The sequence below is a fragment of the Struthio camelus genome, chromosome 7, assembly GCF_040807025.1.
Source record: "Struthio camelus isolate bStrCam1 chromosome 7, bStrCam1.hap1, whole genome shotgun sequence".
NCBI lineage: Eukaryota > Metazoa > Chordata > Aves > Struthioniformes > Struthionidae > Struthio > Struthio camelus.
The window spans coordinates 13,896,989-13,915,725 of record NC_090948.1 but is presented as its reverse complement, the minus strand read 5'-3'; the positions used below and the strand labels follow the sequence as shown (position 1 = coordinate 13,915,725).

Below are 18,737 nucleotides of genomic sequence, written 5' to 3'. Positions count from 1 at the left end.
CAACACAATACTTTAAAGCTGTTGGTGTTCAAATAACTAGTTGTATCTAGAATTTCAAGCTAGACTCTCAGTGAATTGTTCATGCCTGTCCATGACCATTGTTCACAGCCCTGGATATATATATTAGAGAAACGGGTGAGACTTCTTTGTACTGAGTTTCCAAGGGACTGGCAAAAAAAAAAAGTACTATAAAGAGCGTTTTATCAATAGTTAAAATAAGTGAAACTACAAAATGGAGTTCAAATGGAGAAAGCAAAGAGTTGCTTATTAGTTAAAGCTAATGCAGGTTTTAGGAGTGTGACAGCTGATGCACAGGCACTGCATTCCATTATTGCAGTTGTGCGCTGTGCAGTTGATAATTTTACAATTAAGAGCATCTGCTCTTATTTGAAAAAGCAGTTTAGATCATGTTATTGTCCACGTTATTGAATTTCAATTAAAGGTGGGCACTGAAGTGAGATCACAGTTGAAAAAATGAGAATTTTTTACAGGAAAATACAGAATTTGAAATAAAAATTGTCAGAGACACAAGTATTTTATTTTCTCTTTGACAAAGTTGCTTGACTTGTATCCTCTTACCCTGACTACAAACAATAGCAGGAGGAAAAAACTGGAAGTACTTTGTCTACTGGGATTTTGCATCAAATTAGGAAGCTCGCTGTAAGAACTCACCTATTTTTGTGGAGGCATAATTGAGCTACCAAAAGAGCTTAGAAGCAAAAACCAGTTACTGTAACTTAGCAAGTTTCTGTGGCTTAGTTAAGCTGTGGCAACCACCCACATATATACACTTAGTCCATGACACGTAAAAGGTAATTCCAAATTGCTTATCCTGCGCGAAGAGGACCATGCTGAACCACATTACAGTTCAGTTTCCTTTGGGCTCAGTGCTCACAGATGGGCAGCAATTAAAGTGTATCTGAGACAATTTAGGCTGTGGTAACTTGATCGTCTGCTTAAGCCCTCTAGTGCATCCAGGTGTTACAGTTTTCCTGCCCAGTGCTTTTGTTCTAAACGGAGGAGTTGATTGTGAATAGGGCCTGAAAAAAAAGACTTTTAAAAATAGCAAATAAGGCAGAGCAAACCTTTGCTGTTTGCTGAAGATTTCTACACAGTCCTCATAGTGCTTTGGTCTAGGTCTATATGATCCATTATCTGTTATATAAGTTAGCTCAAGTTTCAGACCTGTCAGCAAGAGAGTATAGGCAGATTTGGATATGTTTGGGATGGATGCTTTGGAAATAGCTTTACGTGGAGTAGCTGACCCTGGTAACACCTAGGAGTGGTATTACATGTTGCTGAAATACACTGAGGTGTGGATTAGTAAAGATTGTGCCTTTTACCTGTGGCCAAATCAAGGATCCAGAGCATCTTTCATTCTTTGCAAAGTGTTTTCTCCAGCCACCTCATGAAGCATACTTCAACTTTGCCCCTTAGCATTTGGCAGAAGTGTGGCAAAGGATATAAATATGGCAACAGCAGCACCTTTTCTTTAGGGCACCAGTCTGCATCACATTGAATCTTCTTCTGGGATGTTTAATGTACATCTCAGATCCCTGTCTGTGCCCACTCACAGGCACTCTGTGGTGCTGTTAGTGCGAGTGGAAGACACTGTGATCTATGTGAATTATGTGATGTGGTGTGTAACATTGTCCATAGTGGCTAACTGCCATTGTTAGGTGACATGTTCAGGTTCCACACTGAAGAACTGCAGTTTCTTTTCCTCCTCAGCCTATAGGCATCCCAGACAGAACTGAATGTGTCTTGTGTCTCTTTGCAGTCTCACTAAGGTACTCTCTGTGCTGCTGCACAGATGAATGTTGTCTTACACTCAAATGAACTGGCTAAGGCTTTTCTGCTGCCTTTCCCCTTTCCAGTGCTGAAACCATTGCACTGAATTTCTACTCTGCTAATTTTGCAGTATACCCAAAAGCCAGTTTGCCTGGATTAACACAGGTCCAGTTTAATAAATGTGTCCAGCTGTCTAATAGGTTTGAGCAAATGAACCTTAAACTACCTGATTTAATTTAGAATTGGTTTCCAGGTCTTGGTGCTTGAATTAAGGAGTTGGCTGAATGTTAAAACTCCATGATGGAGGTGAAATCAGCCATGATAATGGAATGTCCAGCACACAGACATACAAAAAGGAAAAACGGGAATTTTGAAGACCATATTGGCCCCTCTTATCTGCCTTGCATGGAATCAAAACCTGTAACCCCCAGGAAGATCGCTAATATCACTGCAGTTTGATATAGGCTCATTCTGCTCGTCCAGGATGTGTGTGTATCTTAAGTATACGTCAGCTAGCACTCCAGGGCTAGCATGAGTAGACATGCTTGCTCACTTGGTTTGTGAGTCCTCTGTGGTCAAAACAGTTTTGTTTTTTTTTTCTATTGCTTTTTCAGCTCATGGATGAGGGGTCAATGTAAAGTGGTATTCTGCAAGGGGAAAGTCTTTTTGCCAGTCTGGGCTATGGCAGCGGAAGCTTTGATTTGTCTGTGAAAATGGCATGGATTGTCACTGTTGTGAAATGCAGCTTGACAGGATGAAGCGTAAGACCTGGGACGTTAATGTTTAGTGTTTTTATTTCTTTGGAAACAAATTGCCAGTGTGGTGAAGGTACAACAGTGTGGTGATGGTACAATGGTTCTATCCATGCTCTTAGACCCACTATTTCCATTTTAATGATTTAATCCAAACACAGAGATCTATCTGTAGACTAGCGATCAGATCAGTAGCACTGCTTGGACTGGACCTTTGATTTTCAGTACACAGATCTCTTTCCCCAAACATGGTACTCTTCTCATCTGTACGTGTATCACTGTGAGAGTTTCCTGTTCAGAAAGGAGAGCTATAGTGCTATTAAGGACATTTTTATTTGAGAAGGTGCAGATAGAGTCAGCCTCTTCTGCTGGGGCTCTTAGCTGGCCAAATACAGGCCAACTTTACTCTGGAAGCCATCCAAACACATTCAGACATCAGTCTCTCTAGCTCTCATGCCATGTTTTCAGCCTTGTTTACATAGCCTTCCAGCTTACGGTTGCAACTCATTTATACATCTTGGAGGCTAAGAACATGGACAGGGCAATGCTGGGTGCCCTTTCTCTGTCCTGAGCAGAGTTGCCCTGAGATGGACAGATGGATTCGCATCACAAAAGCGATGGCTGGTCCTGAGTCTAAGCAACCTATAATGTTTGAAGAAGAATCTGCAAAGGTTTATATCCAAATGCTGGTCTGAGCTGGACCCTGCGTATTGTACAGCTTATATAGCAACTGTATGGGTTTATGAGTGTGTATGTGTACAGTACTGCATCTGCAGCACTTATTCTGCCAGAGGAGGAAGGCTATTGTGGCCTGGTAGATCAGCCGGGTGCCTGTTGCTGTGATCCTGGGTTAATCTTATCCTGATTTTGATATCACCATCTGTGTTTACCTCTTGCAGCCCCTCATCACCTTGGAGAGCAGCATCTCTTACACCTTTGCCATGGAGGGGATGAACACTGTCACTGTGCAGGTTGCTGCGGGCAACACCCTGATCCAAGACACCAAGGAGATCGCAGTGCATGGTACCCTCAGCCTTTTACAATCAGAACTCAGGGGGTGTCTGAGGTGAAGAACAGGCAGTCTCTGCCGAACCAAAATGAACTCTCTGCATACCCTAGTGCCTGAAGGAACCTCTGAAGGCAAATGTTTATTAACCACAAACCATGTAGATTAGATTTGTGCTGATCACCAAATGCAGGAGTGAACTGGATGGGGCAACTAGCTAAATCTATCAGCTCAGTACTGCATTCAAATGACTAATATCTCCTTCTTTGCCCATTGGCTTCCTATCTGCATACCTTGACTGAAAAATTCCAAAATAAAACATTTAGGGCTGTAGCCACAATGCCTTCCCTCCCCTTCCTGGCTCTGGAAAGAAGTGGGGATGGTACATTGGTAAGGTGGCCTGAATACAGCCATCGTTTCGCTCTATGTAGTGACTGCATACACAGCAGAGGTCTGGAGGGGTCTGGGAAATAGGGGGGGGCAGAAATGGCTCTATTGCTGGCACCTCTGTCCATCTTCCATGCCACTGGAGGTCTGAGTGTGGCTAATGGACTTTCTTATAGGAGACTTTTGGTATGTTCTAAACATATCTGCAAATCATGTGCTCCAAAAAGCACCTGTTGGCTGACCAAAGAGCCCCAGTTTGAGGCTTGATAAGGGCTGAGTAGAATGGCACTCTCAGCAATTTTGGCCAGGTCTTTGGAGATTTCTTCAGGGAATAGTTACCCCCCCTGTGCTATTCTTCCTTTTTCTTACCCAGTTGTTGGCATCCAGCATTCCAGGGTGAGCTTTTCTTTGAATGGCAAGTTTATTGAGAGATGTGGGCTTCAAATAATTGAGGTTCCACTATGTGGTTGAGCTATGTGTCTTGTTTCAGTAATTAGAAGATAAATAAATGCCCTGCTGGTGACTGGAAAGCTCTGTGTTCAGATTTAACAAGCAGCTAAATAAGTATTTATTGATTTCCTAGCTGTGAAATGTAATGTGGCTTAATAATCTGTTAATATAATTTAGTAATACCCAAACTTACTGTTAGCAAATGTAAGTAACTCTCTACTTGATCATTTTGGGCATTGCAAAATGCAGTGTTTAGTTCTGGGAAACCGTTGCAGCTTTTCACTGCTTTCTGGAACAAACCTGAATCAAACTTATCAGAGCACAGGCTGAAAAGGGGCCCTTAGGTGATCTTGTTCTATACTTTCTAATTGTGAAGTAAAGGTCCCTGTAGGTCCCACAGAGCATTCCTCACTCTGCTTTCAAACATCCTATAAGGAATTTTGTCTTTTCGTGCAAAAGATCGAAAGCTTAGGGCTCTATCACAGAGAGGTATTCATCCAGTTGAAATGGCCAAATAGTCCTAGGCTACATCACACTGAAGGCTGACCTGGTCTAAGGAGAACATTTTTCCAGACCCCAGATCTGGTGATCGCTTCAAGTCTGAGTATATAAACGAGAGATGCTCTTGGTAAATGTGTGCTCTAGTAAATTGGTGTTACCGCTCCTAATCTGTGTGTTATGTTAAGTTATAACAGGTCTAAGCAGGAAGGTATGGCTTTGCTATGTTAGCAATGGGGGAGGGGATTTTTGCACAGTTTTCTCAGTTTGTGGTTAACAACGGAGAATTTATTTAAAAAAATAAATTGAGCATGGTAGTGAGGGTTCAAAAGTCAAAAGCTTTGTATGCCAGGCTCTGGGTTAAGCCTTCAGAAGTTTAGAGGGCTTTCCCGCTCTGTTTTATGCTTGTTTTATTTAAAAATATATTGCAGCATCTAAAAAGAAAGAACAGATCTTGCAGAAGATGCAAGAGAAATGTTGTACTGGTACTTCCCTGCTATTCTGTGGGTTTCCTCACTTATACTCTTGCTAGTTTAGCTTGATCTAAAACCGCTACCTTGTTACAAGTGATTAATGTTACTTATTTGAGTGTCTAGAGATCAGATGCTGCAAGGCCAGGCATGGCCCATCTCCATAAACAGAAAGGAGAGTCTTCTACCATGACAACTTATGTGATTCCTGTTATCAAAGAAAGCTTTGTAGCATGACTAGTGGGTCAACTGCATGTTGACTTCCATGCGGCAGAAGATGCATGTTTCAAGTCCTCCTTCCATAACACAGGGCTGGCCAATCTATTCTTCAGCTGTGGGCTATGTGCTAATTTTGGCATAACTCTGTGGGGCCACTTCCTAGATACATGTCAGAGCATGGACAGCAGGCAAGGGTTAAGCATCTGGGTTTGTACTAACGACACAAGAGGTGTTCAAAATCATGCTAGAGTTATAAAGGCATCATCTATTTAGCTAGTCCTACTCTAAAGAATAACACGCTACAGCAAGTGGATATAGAGGTACGCTGGTAAATGGAGATATCCCTTTTGTTCAAGATAATACCTTGTGATGATGAAAATCTCATGACTGGCAAATGTGTTATAGCTGTAATTAACCAAGCTTCAGTTCCCAGGATCAAAGATCAAAGATCAAGAGATCCCAGCAGGCTCTGGAATGATCATTAAAGAACAGCCAGGCAAGAGAGGAATAAAACAAGGGAGAAACCAATCTAGTTTTGGTGAAAACTGATGCTGAGATGGCAGGCTGGAGATAGCCCCTAAAGGAAGGTGCAGGTTTTTCCTAGGGAAAAGCTCTTATGCCAACAATGGAATGATTCTGGTGGCATTAGAGGGGAGAGTTGGAGAAATTTTTTAAATTGTTCTGTATCTGAAGTGAATCTAGGAACTTTTTCTTCCTCCCTGCAATCTGTCAATTAGAAAGTAATTTCAGAGCGTTTCATGAATACCCATTGCTTGATTAGCCTGTCATTAGCACTACTGGGCTCTGATTTGTTGGGGTATTAACCACTCATGGCTTCCCTCCAGGACAGCAAACAGATAATGCCTGCTTTTGAAAACATATTACTTAGAGTAAGTGTTTGCTCTGCAGAGCACAATGCATTCAATTGCACAGACCTTCCAAATTTCAGCCAGATGCTGCCTTATTTACTGGTCAGCTTCTTTGTAAGTAGAATCTGATGAAGTTTGGTGGCAAAACTATGAAGCTCAGGGGCATCACAAAGAGAAGGGATCATCTTACCTCCCTCATTCATTCTGCCATTTCTTCTGGAAAGGGCTGCAAGCTGGCATTAGGGCAAAGTATTCTTTCTAAGGACGTTATTCCCTTGCAAGCTTTCTATCCTACTTAGTATTAGCCCGCCCTTGTTCTTCCTTCATCCTTTCCTCTCTCTTGCTTTAAGATTCTTTAATTATGGTCTTTCTGTTGACTTTCACAAGCTTTGGTTGTACCCTGAGTACTGCTCATTTGATTATCTCATTGATACTGTTTTTCTGCTGCAGAGTATTTCCAATCTCAACTCCTGTCATTTTCTCCTAACTTGGACTACCACAACCCTGACATCCCTGAATGGAGACAAGACATTGGCAAGCTCATCAAGAAAGCTCTAGCACAGGTGAGCAGCTGTTTCCTCTTCTGTGCGAACATTGACTGCATGTTAAAACGTGCAAACTTTTTTATTATGGGAAAGAACAGCAGTAATGAAGCTGTCATTTTAAATCGACCACTTCTTAAAGTATTGGATCTTTTTACAGAGACAAATTATATTAGGAATTTTGTGAAAATGTTATAATTACTATTACAAATGTTTCTGTGACATTTTTGAGCCTTTAGTATCCCTGGGGACTTTACATGTTCTAGATTGTAATAGCATCACTATTATTCTTATTTTGCCAAACGGATAGTACAGGATTCACTGTTTTCTACTCTAAAATTTTGGGTAGTGTTACTATGTCTTTATGTCATCCCACTACTTCTAATGGAGCTAAGTGTAGCAACTAGTAAATATTACAAAGCTCTACTCGCTATCCAGCTGGGGCAAAAAATGAGAATCAAGAGGAAAAAACTTACCTTTTAAAATATAGGCAAAGAGAAACTTCTGGAGTTGAAGATACTGAATCTTCCTTTGGGACTAATTAGAATATTTAAACTAGTATTCAAATTCTTGCAGGAAAAGGGACAGAATAATTTATGTTATCCCTTGGTTATAACCAATGACTTTCGTTTTGTGTGAAATCAGGACGCAGATTTAAGCAAGCTTTTGTGTTTTTAATTTACTTTCTGCCAAAAAATTCTTGTATTTTTGCTTCAGCCACAGCTGTTCTTAGAAATGGAAGCTGATTATTTTTGCAGAGAAAGTACATTCCTGGTCAGCTTTTCCTCTCTGCAGCCCATTCAAAATTTGCACTTTATGAGAGTATCCTTGATTGTTTTCCCATCCTGAGAAAACGCTTAGTTCATTTGTTCAAAATTGTGCTTCCCTTTTACTGTATTTAGAGTCAAGTTTGCAGAAAAAATAAATAATGTTGTAACTATGAATGGTTACAGACAGCAATAGAAATCACATTGAAGTGCTTGCTTGTGCATCCTTTTTTGACTATTTGGTTGCTGCCTACAGGATAGATCACCAGGAATGGGCTGCCACCTTGATATTATTTAGCTTAGGAATGAGCTGGGGGCAGGGTAGGACCAAGGAGGTTAGCCCCCAGCAGTTTCTGAGAGAAAAGAAGCTTCCTGCCCAACTGCAGGTGCACAGCATGGATTTGGGGAGAGAAGGTAGTAGTATTAGCGGGCAGGTCATGCTGAAGCAGGTTGTGAGAGTCAGGGCTGGAACCAGCTTCAGCAAACTGAGCAGTTCTCAACACAGCCACCCAGTCAGCCTCCAAAGTGAAAGAACTCCAAGTGAAGATATTATATTAAGACAGTCATTTGCATAGGGCAAGTGGAGATCTCCATAACCTGATATTAGAAGGCAGTTTTATTTGTATGTCCCCATTATTTGCATATTCACCAGTGGTTGCTCAGAGCCAGGCTCTCTGACTCTGACTTTGGGGTCATTCTTTTGTGGTGAGACGGACTATAAGGAAAATTCAGATCTGGAGACATGATAGGTTTGGATTTTGAACACAGGGTTGAGATCTTTGGGTCTAGGGATATTGTCAAGCCTACCTTACATCTAGAAATGAAATAGAGGAGAGTGAGTCATTAGGGGAACCTCTTTTTAAAGACTCACCCTGACCAAATGGCAGAACAGCTCATTAGGGCCACAGTACCTATAACAGAACAAATCACAATTTGATGGAAGCAGTTTCCTGTAGTCAGTGGAAACATCAGTAACAGAATGGCAACTAGTAACATCCTCTTAACCTTTTCTTTTAGGTGACTGGCGTCCCTGATGAACAGATCTTAGTAGCTGTCTTTCCTGGGCTGCCTACTTCTGCTGAACTCTTCATACTGCCCTATAAAAACACAACAGAGAGGAGGAAAAGCAGTGAGGCTGATCTGGAGCAGGTAAGAAAAGAAGGATTCTCAGAACATTCATTCCCATCATACCATTTGAAGATGGGCCCCTAAATCTGTGCAGCATTGGAAATGACTTGCAACAAGCATGAGGGAGCTGCATGCATCTGGGACTGGAGCAGCATAGTTTATGGCATTAAAAAATGATTTTTACAGGGAAAATGGACTTTCCAAGTACCTTACTGAGATGTGTCACGGTCTGCCAGCAGTGGTTCTTCCTGGGTCAGTGATATGTCCTCATTATAGCAGTTATGGCCAAAGAAACCTTGAATATGTACTCCCTTCACTCTCTGTAGAAATGGTAATAGATACAGGCCAAAGCAGCAAGATAGTATACCGAGGTTTACTAAAAGTAAATCAGGCTCTTCAGCTTGTATATCACCAGAACAAGACCTCTTTATTCTGCACCAGCGAATGTCATGTGCAAACTATATTTGGAAGTTACAATATCCATCCATTTAGATAAATAGGTAATTACAGTGATGAATAGCAACAGTGATGTGCAGGCAAGGGAAGAGCTAGGAACAACAGCACTAATCTGCTGAAGCTTTCATGCTAGAATTACCAAGTGATTAAATCAGCTCTATAAAGGCAGGAGGAGTGAAGTACTGCTGGAAAAGCTGCTTAGCTGAAGATAATATTCCTGTATGCACCATTTTTACTGTGTGGAAGCTATGTGTGAAGCATCTAAAAGCAACTAGAGGACTAACTCTGCTGTGATCAAACATTAAATAACTCTGAGGACTGCTGAATTCTTTGGAAGCTCTTGTCACCCACTGAGGAATGTCAGTTCCCTCGGGGTAGTACATTTGTGATTGAAAACTATCTGCTACCCTTTTAAAGGTACATTGCTGAGCGTACAGAAAAGATGCATGGTTGTGGGGAGGTCTGGAAGGTTATGTGGAGCGATTTTCTTGGGATCTTTTCTGTCCTGTTCAGTGAGATCTATCCAGAATAGATTTCTCTCTGAACAAGGTAATGTGACAGTATCTCATATATGAGTGTTATGCAGACATCTCAGGTCAGGTCTCTGACCCAGCTGATCACGATGCCTCAAGCTCTGGGGTTCTAATTTAATTTGACAGTCTACTTTGTTATACTTTGGCAACTGTTGGTGGATCCTGCTTGAGAAGCTCTGTTCTGGAGAGTAAGCCATCAGAACTACTCTAAGGAGACCAGACATTAGCAGGCTCACGCTCCAGTGAGGCAATCAAATAATACATCATAGCTGGGTTCCTTGGCCATGAGTAACCTCCACTCCAAAGCCTCACTTCTACATGAAGGAGAAATATGGCAAGTGTGCCATTAGCCTTCAGAGCTGAATTATAGCATCCCCAGCATCCTATTTAAAAAGAAACTGCAAGACTAAGATTACCTTGAATGAAAGTGAGTAAAAAAGTGTTACGAGGTTGGACCCAGCTCAGTTCCAGCATGATGCCAAGGCAAAAGTTCTCAGAGATTTCAAAGGAGGTTATGGAGGGTGAAAGATCATTTTCTCTTCCAAAAACATTTTGCCAATTTTATTTCTTGATTTTTCTTCCCAGGAGGGGCATAATAGCATACTCTATAAGTCTCAAAAGTGTACCTGTCCTATAGGGAGAACAGTGTGGAATAACACTCGGTTCCATCTAAAGCACATGCACGTGTTCTCTCTTCTCTCTTCTTCTCTTCCTCAGTGTCCCACCTCCCTTTCTCTTCTCCACTCTCTTCCACTTCTTCCTGAAGCCAATAAGAGATGTTAGTCAAAATTCATGGGCTATATGCAATCTTGAATGCTCTTTCAACCTGGTTCTGTTGTATATTTTAACTTGTTGTATCTCTTATTATTTCATCAGGTTGCTGAAATTCTTTTTAATGCTCTCAACCAGAACCTGGTCCAGTTTGAACTGAAGCCTGGTGTTGAAGTCATTGTGTATGTCACTCAGTTAACATTAGGTGAGTGTGGAGTCAAATGTGTGGCTATGGTTCTCTTGAGGCTTCAGACTGCTCCAGGAGAACAGGTCTAGGTCAGAGCACTCACAGCTGTTAGATGTTGCTGGGATACTTAGGACAGATCATACCAAGACACTGTCTGTGGCAGAAGGAGGAAGTGTTAAAAACAGAATCCTGCAGTGGCATCTTCATGCACCAGTTTGCACAACTATTAAAAGTACCATTTAGGAGTTCCCTATGGCTTAAGTAATGTGTTGATGATTTCAAGTGTTTTAAGAAAACCAGATAAATGGTATTCTATTAAGCCCTCGTCCTGCACCTGTGGAATTCGGTGAGTTTATTCTTACTAACTTTCATGGACATGGAATCATTCTCCTGTTGCAAAGGGCTTCCTAATGTTATGACTATCTGGGAACATTTACGTGGGCAAAGTACTCATGAAAAGAGGACCTAGGCCTCTTGCAGAGGAATACTTGCCTGAAGAGTGACTTACTTAAATTTGAATGCTACCTATCTCCATTTTTCCGCAGAGTACTGAATAGTCCCTTTAAACTTGATCACCTCCTTTCCTTTAGACCACCTTAGTGTGAAACCAAGCTATTTCTGAGAATTTAGACCACCCTAGCGTGAAGCTGTCATCCGTTGCTGAGATACTGACTATAGAGCAGATGCTGGATTTATTTTGCCCTTGCTTTTGATGACTGCCTTTGCAGTTATCTGAGAAGTGGAGTCTCAAGCATGTGACGTTGCTGATAGGTTCTCTGAGAGATTACAATTCGTGTCCTAGGATGATACACTTCAATCTCCTTTTTCATGAGACTTTCAGAAAGCCAAGAGCTGGGCTAAGCCATAGTTCATGACTTGACCCACAGGTAATGCTTTTGCATCTTTAATCCCTGACTGTTACAGACTGCATTTGTTTCATGACTATTCCCATAGCGTTTTGTTTCAGATGAAACAAGAGGCAGTTCTTTTCCAAGGAAGAATCTGTAAAAACGGTGAAAGCAGGATACTGGCAGGATCAGACTCTTAAGTGGGAAGATTTAGGTATGGGACCAGAAGTGGCTCTATCTACATAGACTTGTTCCCATCCTGCGGGTGATAGAAAAAGAGCAGAGAACAATGAAAAAACCTGAACCAAATGTTTATGCAGACTGAGAAATACTCAGCTGCTACTTGCAATCATTTGTGCATCATTAGGGACTTTTCATTGGACTCTTGATTCTTGGCACAGTGCTCAGACCATTAAGCCATAGATGCCTCCCCCGATGTGCTGTTGGAATAACTGTACACACAAGATTTTATAATATACTTTCTTTAGCCTGCTAAAAATGCCATGCATAGATGGATCAGAGCTCCAAAATTTTATGATGTAGTGCATACTTGGGGTCTAGGATTTTTGCTTTGGGCTCCTTCCTAGTAAGAAAACTGAACTCAGTTAAAAAATCATGGGCATATATCTAACATCCCGTAGCCCTGTGGCTTCTCACAAGTATCTGAAGGGAGGGTGTCGAGAGGATGGGGCCAGCCTCTTCTCCATGGTGCCCAGCAATAGGACAAGAGGCAACGGGCACAAACTGAAACACAGAAAGTTCCATCTGAACATGAGGAGAAACTTCTTTCCTGTGAGGGTGACAGAGCATTGGAACAGGTTGCCCAGAGAGGCTGTGGAGTCTCCTTCGCAGGGGATATTCAAAACCCATCTGGACGCGACCCTGGGAAATATGCTCTAGAAGAGTCTGCTTGAGCAGGGGGGTTGGACTAGATGATCTCCAGAGGTCCCTTCCAACCTCCACCATTCTGTGTGATTTTATGTGTGATCAGATCCCTGTTAATGTGAGACAGTCATGACCGTAGAAGATGGGAGACACAGTGTTCATGGTTGCTCTGAGACAGCTTCTCCGAAGCAGAACAGACATAACCCACAGCTCCTGTGTATTGAGCCATACTTCATAAATTTCATTTCTGCTCCAGTCCCTGGGAAAGCCTAAGGTGGGATAGCCCAGAATATTAACACAGGAAGAATCAGCCATTCAGCTGAGCATGGCTTGCTGGTGCCTTTTCACTAGAAGATGTTAGACTGCACTGTCTTGAAAAGGGAGCTTGGCTTTCAAAGGACAAGAGAATCAATTTGTTTCCTACTGATAGGCCTTGCTGAATACATCACGCGCCATGCAGCAGTGATAATAAAGCAGATGTAGCAGAGACAGAAGTGAGCTCAACACTTTGATAGCTGTATGTTCCCTAGTAAGTATATTGCAAATGTAATAATGTTCTCCCTTTCCTCCTGCAGCACCCCTTGTTGATTCCAGCACGGGTCACAGCAGTTCAGCAATGCTGATGTTGTTGTCTGTGGTCTTTGTAGGCTTGGCTGTTTTTTTAATCTACAAATTCAAGAGGTAAGTTGAGGATGGGAGGAGGAAACAATGGATGGTTTCTAAGAAAGTTAGGCAGAGCAGTGCCTGGACTGTAGACATAGAGTGAGTTATATTGGTTTAAGGTTTGAATTTTTTAAGAGAGAGTAGCCAAAATGACACTGTCCTTTAGGAAGAATGTCATCTTCTATCAGTTGAAGATTTGGCCATTGATAGCCCTAGGTCTGCACAGATTAGCAACCTTGAGATCTGTTACTAGGTTTACACTGATTCAGGATTTTCAGCCATTTCTTACAATCAGAAGTGCAAAGTGTCTGACCCGATTGATTGCCAGCAGACCCAGATGATCAGCGATCCTGCCAAAGGGACAGGGTGCTAATGGGTCTCTCTGGAATTATAGCTAGTACATGTGAAACACAGCAGTTCATTAAAGGTGTGGATCCCACTAGGCTGATTTGGAAGATGTATTTGGAAGATGAGAGACATTTTCATCTTGCAGTGCTGGCGGGCAGAGACTTTGTAAACCGGGAGTAGAACAGTCATGAATAAATGTTGAGCTTTGCAGTCCAGTGTGATAACATTTTACTCTTGAGTTTCAGAGGTTCAGGGCACAGAAGAATGAGGCTGTTTCTTATACATCTTGGTCACAAGAGAACAGAATATGAGCATCTAATGAGAGAAATACTTCCTTTATTTAGAGTGATGGTTGTATGATCCTTCCTGTTATGTTAGGAAATGCCAACACTGCAAGGAGCTGCTCACAGCTGCTGTCATGGAGAACAGTCTCTGTTTGACTTTGGTTACTTCAATGTCATATCTCTCTCAGTCTCAAATATATAAGAAAGGCCTTCTCCTGCCCCTCCACCACAAGCTCAGTGCTCTGGAAGCTCACGAAGAGCCCAGAGATCAAGCTATGACCTGCATCAGTGAACTTGTTTGAACCACAGGCCAGAAGTGGGAACCCTGCGTACTTACTGATTATTGAGTTACTCAGTGCAAACCTAGTCAAAAACCACATGGCGGGATGTCTCTATATGTTATACGTCCATCTTGCCAAATGTCTTTTTACAGCAGCTTCTCCTTTGTATCTTGCAAAGTGAATAGCTTAGTCTTGCAGAGGAACAGGTGTGATTATGTTAAGGGAGGGAGACTCAAAGCGACAAAGGTTTATGTTAAGCATCAAAATGCCTTTGGGAATCTGAGCTAAGATTTCTCTTTTCCACTTTGCTTTGACAGGCTGCAGGTCATGTTATGCAGCTGCAGCTCATAAAACTGACCCTTATACTCCTTATGTATCCTGAGCCTTAATAAAAACTTGAGCACAGTTTCTCTGCACCTGATTCTATTCTGCTCTATGCTGAGGTTTCTGTGTTTCCTCCTCCAAGCGTGGATGTTGAGAACATCTGTCAGCCTTGTGCTGTGCTCCAGGGATGGGAAGACCCTACCTTTTCAAACTTGGCCAAAAATGGAATGCATTGCAAGTCTGGAAAGCAGAATGGTCGTTAAATGTGGGTTTTTCAAGCTTGTCAACTTGCTTTCCATTCTTGTCTGCTCTGCTCCAAACAGGACAAACCCGTCAAACTGACAAAAGTTAGGATTAAGTCAGAAACCGAGAGTGCTCTGGGGTAGTTTTTTCAGAACAGAAAACAACTTTTTCAGTTCCGTCCAAAATCTCTGGATCAATGGATCAGAGGTGAGAGCCTGCAACAACTCTTAATGGAAAAAGGAGGTAAAAACAAAAGCTTTCCTCGAGCTCTCAATGATCCAGAGGTCCTTTAGCAATACGTACTTTTCTAACTAACTGTGATCCTGGCCTGAATACACAACAGGAAAAGGATAGGGGGAGAGCAAGGGCCTGCATGAATTTTTCATTCCACAAATTTATAGAATCGGCACTTTGCTGGTTTGCACACAGACTCCTTATTATGAGTCCATCAAGGTGTAGACTCGGCAGGCATGTTAAACATTGTACTGCAAGAGAGATGATTGTTGAAGAATCCTGGATGGAAAAGGAGGGGGAAAGGTGGGAAAATCGATTGTGAAAAAGTTGTTTCTCTTCTAGGAAGTCTAGCATATAGCAGGTCAGTACTGTGTGTTTATGTGTGATAGATAATAGTGAGGTAATGAGACAGTCTGAGTCTATGTGTGAGGGTGTACGTGTGCTGGGAAGTACAACAGGATTTTGTGTGTGTGTGTGTGTGTGTGTATGTTAGTGTATGTATGCACACATGCACAGCAGGCTCAGTTCCTTTTTTTCCATATCTGCAGTACCTGGAGGCTCTGCGCCTCAAAAACCTAAAGAGCTCACACTTTCTGCATTGTTGCCAGAGAGTCTGAGGCAGCTCCTCTTGTTTTCTTCAGAATTTTGGGTGGGGAAACCTAGGGAAATTTAGGAGGACAAACAAAGGTTCCCCTCTCCAAATATGCAGTATATGTGAGTCATGAAAGTGATAACATGTAAGTTCTTGTAGTTAATTCTTTCACTACTGACCAAAATGTGATTCACAACCATATAACTGCAAAGTGTGCCTTCTCTGTGTAGTGTTTGTTTGTTAGTGATATGTAAGGCATGTTTGTGGGCTGGAAAGAGAGGGGGTGGGAGAAAGCGAGAAGAACATGACATTTGTTAACCGTTGCTAAAAATACCAAATATGTCCTGACTTCTTGTTAATTAAGAGCAGAATGCCACATCAAGCCAATAGCACAAGTAATTTGATGCCAAAACATCACTGGAGTAAACTCAGCCCACATCTCTTGGATTCATGAGGTTTGAGACAATTTCCACTGCTTTCAATCTGTGACATATGCAGCAGCAGAAATTTTAGCGTAGAAAGATAGCATTTTATTTAGTTTCTTTTGAAGGCATCTTCTTTCTCTCTACCTTGTGCTTTAAGTAACAGAACAAATCCTCTGAATTTCCTCGTTTGGGCAGTGTGGAATGCATGGCACAGAGTCCTTTTAAGGGTATTAGAAAAAAAAAATCACCTTCTGATAGGTCACTGCACACACGCAATCTTAGCAACCCCTACTGGGTCGGCATGAGCCTATCTATAGAAACAAATCTAGCGATTTTTTTTTTCAGTGGATAGTAGAGCTCAAATAGATTTTTAATTTGGGGTTCCAGTACACCACTGATCATATAATAGATACACAGAGTTGGCAATTGGAATTGATTGTACCTAGCTGATTGCTGCTGTCTGAGCTGGATGTACAGTATCCCCTGTGTTCTCATTTAAAAGGACCAGATTATTTAGATTTGCAGCTGGAGTGGCCCATGGGCACAGGATAGGAAGGCAGTGGCCTGCGACTTGGGGTAGTTTTAGGTTAGTATTGGAATTAGTGGTAGCTAATGGCGCTCTGAGAGCTGAGCATCACTGTGATGCTTTCACTATTCTGAGAGCTGGTACTCTACATCACTGCAGGTGCTGCATTTCTGGGATCAGTCTCAGTTTAATTGGTCTGATTCGTCATTCCAAAGATCCCCAGTTTACAAACCTCATTTCCTTTTCCTGCACAGGAAAATCCCTTGGATTAACATCTATGCTCAAGTTCAGCATGATAAGGAGCAGGAAATGATCGGCTCTGTCAGTCAAAGTGAAAATGCCCCCAAAATCACCCTAAGTGAATTCACAGACCCAGAGGAGCTGATGGACAAAGAGCTGGACACGCGAGTGATTGGTGAGGCACAGCTCTCTGCTGGGGCTTTTTTCATAGTGTGAGTGAGTGAGTGAGTGTTTTTCATAGTGAGGATGTTGATCACATGTATTAGGGGAGGCAGTGACCATGACCCTAGGTATCACTAATGGGGAGCTCTGAGCCTGGGGCACTGAGGTAGGGAAAAACTTCCTTTCTGGAACATGGTAGCAAGGAGTATTTTCCTAGAGCTTTTCAGCCTTTCTGACAGTGTTACATGTCCAGCATAGGAATCTGGAAGCAGTAAGAGGTGCACAGTCATAAGTAATGGCTGTGACTGTCACCTCTGCCTGCTCATGACCCTCTCTCTCCTGAGAAGGAGTTACAAATGCCCTGAACACTCAGAAAAATTGGCTAAGCCAAGCTTACTGATTGTTGTGCTGCCACTTCAGACGAACGTCAACTATGGCTTACTGAGTTACTGCTGGTCAGCTGAGCTGTAGTAACTGACTTTGTGCATACTCTGTGCTTAATGCCAATGCAAAGTAGGATATGTTGCTCTTAAGCACCTTTTCTGTCTATACACTTACACAAACACATCATAAGAAGGATTGAAAAGCAGTATAGACCAGGCTGTTGAAGCCACTGCACTGACTCTCTTCTCCGTTTTCTCCCTCATAGGAAGCATCTCAACAATTGCCAACAGCGAAAGCACAAAGGAAATCCCTAACTGCACTAGCGTTTAATACTGGGAATATCCACTTGGTCTACAACATTTCTGACTTTTTATTTGTAATTACTATTGTTGTAATTATTATTATTATGAAAAAAGAAAGAATCATATGTCATTATTATAATTTGGGAGGGGATGGGATGATTTTTTTCTGTTTACCAGGGCTGCCGTCATAAATAGCAGGGGTTCTTAGTATTTGGGAAATACTCATCAGATTGGAAAGAAAAAGCAAAGAATGAGTCAAGAGTACAATGTGGTTTGAATGCTAGCCTCCTAATACGTACAGAATGGGAATTAAGTATTCAAATCCGATAGGCAGATATGGTAAATTAGGCAACATATTGTATGTGAATGGTCCCTTTTCTACCCCTTCCAAAATAAGTCATGAGTCAGCTACTTCATCCTGCCAGAGGGCTCAGACTGGGTTGTTGGACTAGGCTCTGTAACATGCCAACAGCCCTTCCTTCCCAATGTCGTGCATGTCTCAGCTCTGTGCAGAATCTGGCCTCCTTTAATTGCTTTTAATTTTAATCGCCCTCTGGCTTTTTTTGATTGCTGAGAAAAGAACAAAATAAGCAAACACGTACAGCAGTGTTTCTTGAACTGTGGATTGATTGGCTGGAGGCGACAGCACCACAAGCAATGAAGAAGCATGCCTGAGTTTATGAATGCAGCCCAAACCCCATGCATGTGAACAGCGAGGATGCCGAAGGCCTACTGTAGATAATTACAATGTACATAGCTTTTTATTTCCTGGGAAATAATTTAATGTTTAGTAAAAGAAATGTTTAAAACAAAACCTGAACTACATACACACACACGCACACACGTGTGCACACACACACACACACACACACACACACGTGCACATGCACACATGCACGCACTTACTTGTACATGTCAGCCAACCAGGGACTGGGGTGAGCACTTGAATCACTCTTTTGTTCCAAGTGTGTTCCAGTTGTCTGTCATATTTCAATCTTACATCGCTGTGTAAAAACAGCATAGTTGATTTCTCTATGTATAACTACAAGCCTTTTTTTAAAATATTATTATTTCTTATGATGGAGCAGAAAGAGATTTTAGCAGGATGGGCTGTGAGGCCATCATGAGTATTTTAATGATGTTCAAGAACTATTCACATCTGTCACTTTT

General features: G+C 41.9%; 1 protein-coding gene across 1 annotated transcript in view; it reads left to right on the top strand.

Annotated features, from left to right (window-relative positions):
* The window catches only part of SORCS3 (sortilin related VPS10 domain containing receptor 3), a 307,446-nt gene extending 289,074 nt beyond the window's left edge, over nt 1–18,372 (top strand). Inside the window, exons 21-27 of the mRNA XM_068949693.1 lie at nt 3,443–3,566; nt 6,893–7,005; nt 8,769–8,900; nt 10,745–10,844; nt 13,135–13,240; nt 16,734–16,894; nt 17,531–18,372. Of these exons, the coding sequence (XP_068805794.1) occupies nt 3,443–3,566; nt 6,893–7,005; nt 8,769–8,900; nt 10,745–10,844; nt 13,135–13,240; nt 16,734–16,894; nt 17,531–17,595 (801 nt within the window). The 3' untranslated portion in view covers nt 17,596–18,372. The remainder of the gene's footprint in view (nt 1–3,442; nt 3,567–6,892; nt 7,006–8,768; nt 8,901–10,744; nt 10,845–13,134; nt 13,241–16,733; nt 16,895–17,530) is intronic.
* The last annotated feature ends 365 nt before the right edge of the window (nt 18,373–18,737 follow it).